Source organism: Sceloporus undulatus, chromosome 6, assembly GCF_019175285.1.
Source record: "Sceloporus undulatus isolate JIND9_A2432 ecotype Alabama chromosome 6, SceUnd_v1.1, whole genome shotgun sequence".
NCBI classification, from domain to species: Eukaryota; Metazoa; Chordata; class Lepidosauria; order Squamata; family Phrynosomatidae; genus Sceloporus; species Sceloporus undulatus.
In genome coordinates, this window is record NC_056527.1 from 150,608,835 (window position 1) to 150,615,469 (window position 6,635).

The 6,635-nt window shown below is 40.9% G+C and overlaps 1 protein-coding gene across 3 annotated transcripts in view; it reads right to left on the reverse strand.

The window, feature by feature from the left end:
- Window positions 1–6,635, reverse strand: part of LOC121934657 — a 10,832-nt gene that overhangs the window by 3,498 nt on the left and 699 nt on the right. The window contains exons 2-6 of one of the 3 annotated variants that reach the window (XM_042475352.1): window positions 5,913–6,251; window positions 3,512–3,763; window positions 1,311–1,415; window positions 1,181–1,205; window positions 1,044–1,078 (exon numbers count right to left, since the gene is read on the reverse strand). In XM_042475352.1, coding sequence (XP_042331286.1) covers window positions 1,044–1,078; window positions 1,181–1,205; window positions 1,311–1,415; window positions 3,512–3,763; window positions 5,913–6,251 — 756 coding nt within the window. Of the gene's footprint in view, window positions 1–1,043; window positions 1,079–1,180; window positions 1,206–1,310; window positions 1,416–3,511; window positions 3,935–5,912; window positions 6,252–6,635 lie in introns of all 3 variants that reach the window. The other 2 variants (XM_042475350.1, XM_042475353.1) reach the window with 2 other exon arrangements.

Consider the following 6,635-nt stretch of genomic DNA (forward strand, 5'->3'; position numbering starts at 1 on the left):
TTGTAATATTTGGTTCTTCATTGTTTTAGAGCTGATCTCAGCAATATCCAGTAAGCTGCCTTGGGAAGGCTATAAGGCAGGATATAAATGAAACAAATAAATTAATTGTGAAGTGGTCAAAATTGTGTTTTTGAAGTGTAGAGAGAAACCATGAAGAGAAGAAATCTGGATAGATGTGAATATATTGAGTACAATATCTGCACATATGTGATTTTACACAGGAAACAGCATATTCTAAGCAGAAATATTATTTCTTATGAGGAAAATGCTGTTTCCTCTGCAGAAAATGCCATTTCCTCGCAATGAAAATGGTGCAGTGAGGGATTTATTCTTCACAAAAATTGTGTGTGGTCGACTTGCACTAAAAACAATATTTTGTGCACCGAAGAGAGCATTTTCTGTGGAGGGAATGTTGTTTTCTGAGCTGAAAATGCTGTTTCCTACACAGAAAATTTTTTTTTTCCATGATATGTGAATTTTGCACAGAAGAAGCCCCAAATTGTGAATAGATGTCCAAAACAGAGTGGTTTTTGAACACTTTCTCACAGCAGGAAGGAAAGTGATAAAATTGCAGACTGGTTCCTTTTTTAGCACACTTCCACTTTGGGATTTTATCATGCTCCTCTGATAGACTTTGAGACCAGACCAGAAACTGGTTAAGCTATAACATTATATGCAGAGAATTTAACAACGTCAGAACAGTCGGCCCTCTGTTATCCATGGATTCAATCATCCAGAGCTTGAAAATACCGCCCCCCCCCCCCAAAAAAAAACCCCTACGAAAAGCAAACTTGATTTTTGCCATTTTATATAAGGGACACCATTGTACTGAGCCTTTGTTTATAATGGGACTTGAGCATCCATGGATTTTTGTATCCAAAAAACGCAGCGGGTATCAAGGCCCCACTGTCCACATTTAATGTTCCTTGGCCATTACTTGTGCACTTCATAATATCTGCCAAGACATTTATGGCACACATTTTCTAAATGTGTTCCTTTATCCACCACCTCAAATTAAATCAATGCAAAACAGTTACACTTACAATCCTCTCCGTCCATTTCTGTTGCACTCTGATCCCTAAATAAAAGAGATGATTTTTAGAGTCATTCCTTTGGGCTGTAATGGAACAAAAAAACAAAAACAAAACCAGAGTCCTTTATATTACATTATACATTGTACCTTTCATGCAATTCCAGTGGTTTTCCTGTAATGAGATACAAATGCATTGTGAAGTTTCAATTATTTCAAATGCTTTTGCAAATCACGCCGTCACCTTTCTGCCCACTTTAAGCTGTTCTTCTTTCATTACCTCTCAATTTCTTCTTCCAGCAAAGAAACAAGATGATCATGCTGAGCAGAAAGAGGCCTCCTATCACTCCCAGGGAAAGCTCTAGCACATTTCTAAAAACAGGTGCTGGGAAAAAATCAACACAAGAGATAATACCATATTAGCAATATGAAAAGTAATTTGCCAGCTTTGGGCACAACCGACAAAGCATTGGCCTAAGCCAGGGGTGGGCATCTTTCAGCCCTCCAGATGTTCAACTGTAACTCCCAGCAGTCTTAGTCAGAACAGCCAATGGCGATAAAAGCTGGGATTTCAGTAAAACACCATCTGGAATGACACACAATTCCCACCTGTGGCCAAATTTTGATCCTCAGTCCCAATTGGAATAGATCAGTTGAATCAATAAAACATACACCTATGTTAACTCACCAAGTTTCCATTGTTTCAGTGGGTCTATATCGGTGGTTCCCAACCTTTGGGCCTCTGTTTGTTTTGGACTTCAGATCCCAGAAACCCCAGCAAACTTGACCAACAGTCAAGAGTTATGGGCCCTGAAATCCAAAACATCTGGAGACCCAAAGGTTGACCCACAGGCAAGATCCTGAAATGTTAAGATAGATCGTGCTTTGTGGGTTTTTTGGGGTCTGTGGCCATGTTCTGGAAGAGTTTATTCCTGACGTTTCGCCAACATCTGTGGCTGGCATCTTCAGAGAATGTAGAGAATGTATTCTCTGAAAATGGCAGCCACAGATGCTAGTGAAACGCCAGGAATAAACTCTTAGAACATGGCCACACAGCCTAAAAAACCCACAAAACACTACAGATGCCAGCCATGAAAGCCTTTGACTTCACATTAAGATAGATCATTGAATACTAAAATTAGGATAGTCCATAGCAACCTATTTCCCATTTCTATGTATGGCTGTCAAAACTGGGCAGTGAAGTAAGCGGATAGGAAGAAAATCAACTCATTTGAAATACGGAGATGGAGAAAAGTGCTGAAGATACCGCACCTATCTCCATATTTCAAGTGAGTTGATGTTCTTCCTATCTGCTTTCTTCACTGATATAACTTAACATTTCAGGATTTTGCCTAGTTCCTTCATATAGACCAACGTTTGGTCCTCCAGGTGTTTGGATTTCAGGTCCCATAATTCCTGACTGTTGGTCAAGATGAATAAAATGAGGGTGTCCTGCTTTGGCCGTATCATGAGAAGACTCCCTAGAAAAGGCAATAACCCTTAGCAAAGTAGAAAGCAGTAGGAAAAGAGGAAGACCACATTGCAGATGGATAGACTTGATCAAGGAAGCCAAGGCCCTGTGTCTGCAAGACCTGAGCTGGAGTGTTGAGGATACAGTAACTTGGAGGTCCTTCATTCATAGGGTCTCCACAAGTCAAAGTCAATATCAGCAGTTAACAAATACTAGTTGGAACCAGCCATTGGGATTTGGACCATTCTTGCCAAATTATTTACACATTCTTAACGTTTCCTTTGTGTCCCAGTTTTGGCAGGGCATGCATAAAGATAAGAACCAAGATCTTGCATCAACAGGCATGGAAAAGTAATATAGCTCCATTCTTGTAGCTATGTCTGACAATTCTGCCCCTGAAAAACCTTCTTTGCAAGCCAAGCAGTGCCCCGACTAAAGGGTTTCTGACATCTTCCAGATCAGGCCCTGGGAAAATAAGACAGCAGCACTCTTCCAGTCATGAGACTGTCATGGGGCCCTGCCACAACTCCTTATATTAGTGTGCCCCATGACAGGGAGAGCATTGCAGGCATCATTTCCCAATGCCCCAACCTTGTGTCTCAAGTTGCATTTCAAAAATAATACAGTCTGGCAACACTTTAGCTGCCATGGTTCAGTGCTATGGAGTTCTGGGCTTTGTAGTTTGTTGTGGCACCAGAGCTCTCCGACAGAGAAGACTAAACATCTCACAAAACTACACATCCCAGCATTCCACAGCATAGAGCCATGGCAGTTAAAGTGGTGTCAAACTGCATTAATTCTGCAGCCTCAGGAACCCTTTGCTTGGGCACTGTTTGGGTTACAAGTCAGGTTTTGAGGATCACGGTTGATCTCTGTAAACATGAATCCCCCAAAGCCACAAGATTGTAAATTTGCTTATGAATTTGATACTACTGAACAGGACACCAATTCATAAATTATTATTATTAATTTTTTATTATTATACACCTTATAGCCGGTTCTAAACTTACGTGGCAAAGGATCCTCCTCCACAGTTACAGAAACGTTGGTTATAATCCTCCATTCTTGCTTAGATGCAAAGGCAGTAACTATGCACAAATATTTTCCGCCATCAGAAAGAGTGGCATTGAGAATTGTAATCTCATGGCTTTGATTTTGTCCATCTCTATCCAAAGTTGTATGATGAAAGCACCTCCTATCTTTGATCCCAGCATCCACACAGCAGTTTGTATCATAAGATAAGTTATGATGGTTATAACCACCTTCATTGGAAGCAGAAAAAAGACACATGCTTCGATCACCTTCCTTAATCCAATACACAGAAAACGTACCGGTGTTTTGCGTCAGCTTGAATTGGCAGGCAAGACTGAAATTATTTTGTCCAAGAGACACAGCTTTTGCAAGTGGTGCATTTGTACTGGGTGTTTTTGTCTCTGCAGAGCAAAACCACACAAAGTTATAAGCCTGACATATTTGCCAAGACGCCATATCAGGACTGGGTGATATAACTCTCCGAATGCCCTGATGCAGTAACTTGCATCAAATGGCAATGCTGAATGACAGTAAGTGGGTCAACCACGTTCGCTGGGTTTGGGGTGCAGGACCTACGTGAAAGTGGGAAATCTGCAAATAAAAAAACACTATTTTTTTAACCTGAGAGAACACCTCTCTAGGAATCTCTGGTCCTCCAGCACAACTCTGTGGTCCACATCTGCCAGAGGTTGACTATAGAGTCATGCTGGAGGGCCTACAAATACCTAAAGAAGTATTTCTCTAGGAATCTCTAGGTCCTCCAGTGTAACTCTAGGGCAGGGATAGGCAACCTTTTTGAGCCGGAGGCTGGGTTGCTGTCCCTCAGACAACTGGGGAGCCGAAGCCAAAAAATAAATAAGTAAATAATTTTTAAAATATTTAAATAAATAAATAAACTGGGACAAATGTAGGACAACATTTTCAAATGGTGGACACTTTTTTATAAAAAATGGAGGACACGTGAAAAAATTTGCTGATTTTTTTTTAAAATGCATGTTTCTGAGGCTTCTAGAGACAATTGCCCCTGCGCACGAGAGGCCAAAGGCTCCAGCGGCAATCGGTGGCAGGACCGGGCTGGGGCCGGTCCCAAGGCCTCGCCGGGCCGCATCCAGCCTGCGGGCCGCAGGTTGCCTATCCCTGCTCTAGGGTCAACATCCAGCAGAGTCACACTGGAAGATCTAGAGATTCCTAGAGAGAACACATTAATCAAATCCATGAATAATCATATCCGCAAAAGCTGCAAATGTGGAGGGTCAGCTGTAGTGCATTCAACATATTCCACATTGCCAGTGTTGCACAATTGAGTGTACAATCAAATCTGCAACCGAATGCACAACCAAATGTGAACCTACACCTCGTGTACATCTCCACAGACATCCATACATGTGTGCACATCTTAAACACCTGCATGTGCATGATGTGCAATGCACTTCCACAGGCTTGAACTGAATATAAGGATTCCACATCAGCCACAAATTCCCCTCTGCTTCCATGGGGGTCTTAGGCATGCATAAGATGCCAACAGGGTTCCGGCCCCTAACTTCCCAGCTGCGTAGCATAAATTTATAGAAGTGGAGCTATGGTTGCAGTACTGGATCACACACAATGCCTCACACAACAGAGGTAGAACCATATATTCTCTCATTGCACAACAGTCAACCTGACTCTGTGCCCATCATTCTGTCTGCATCTACAGAAATGGTTCCCAAACTTTGGTCCTATAGATTTCTTCTTTTTTTTTTGGACTTCAACACCCAGAAGCCCTAGCCAGCTTGGCCAATGGTTAAGAATTATGGGAGCTGAAGTCCCAAAGAGTTAAAGGACCAAAGTTTGGGAACCACTGAGCTACAAAACCTCCTGAACAGTACTCTTAGGCTTATTCAATGGTTTAAATCCATCTCATGGGGCTCTCTGTCCTGAAAGCACCATCTCCACTAGACGGCTGCGATGTCTCCTAAACACATCCCAAAATGTGCTTTAATTTGGTGTCATTTTGGGGAGCCATTCTAGATTACTGGTTGTTAATCTGCTGCTTACTTTGTTTTTTATTGTATATGAATTATTATTATTATTATTATTATTATTATTATTATTATTCCACTTTTTCACAAAGGAATCAAAGCAGATTCCAACAGTATAAATAAAACATCAAACAATTAAAAATTACAATTTTAAAAATATTTTAGAGACATTTTAACCATGTAATGATGTTGTTTTAGATCGTACGCTGCTTGGCAGGTTTTTATTCTTCTTTTTTTTACTCTTACTATATAAAGCACTGTGAAAATTTTTACAGCACTCTATAAATAAATGTTAATAATAATAATAATAATAATAATAATAATAATAATAATATTTAAAAAAATAAAATCATCTCACCTGCTTTGTTTTGTGTTATTGCTACAATAAAGAAGTCAAAATTCTTGCAGTCCTCCTCATTAGTAAATAGGGGGACTTGGTTAAACGTCTCATGATCTGCTAGGCTTTTGCACGCAACGCTTCCGCCATTTGGAGATTTGAAGACAAGCTCCTTTCCTTCTGTATAACATGGATCCGTTTTGTTGTATGTTCCTCCACAAGAAGTATAAGCGTCCGTTGGTTGTCCAAACTGTTGCAAGGAAGTACCTCCAAACCACCAGCCAGTTTTGTTTTGATCGCTTGATACACTGCAGAGCAGTTTCTGCTCTGAATTGTCGGAATGACGAAAGAAGGTCGCTCCTATAGTAGAAAAGCATACTGGTGAATAAAGGGATATGGCATTTTGGATTTCTCTAGCACAGCTGTTCCTTGGCCCTCTAGATGTTGGTGGACTTCAGTTCCCATTATCCATGCCAGTTGGGTCTTTGGGGATGTAAAGGTCACATTAACACCTTGAACAGCTTTTTAAAAAAAGTTGTTAAGATGGATCTCTTCCAGCAGGCCTTTCCCAAATGGAATCATAGAATTATAGAATCATAGAGTTGGAAGAGACCGCAAGGACCATTCTGTCCAACCCCATTCTGCCATGCAGGAACTCTCAATCGAAGCATCCCCATTGACAGATAGCCATTCAGCCTCTGTTTGAAGACCTCCAAGGAAGGCGTTTGTTCCACTGTCAAACAG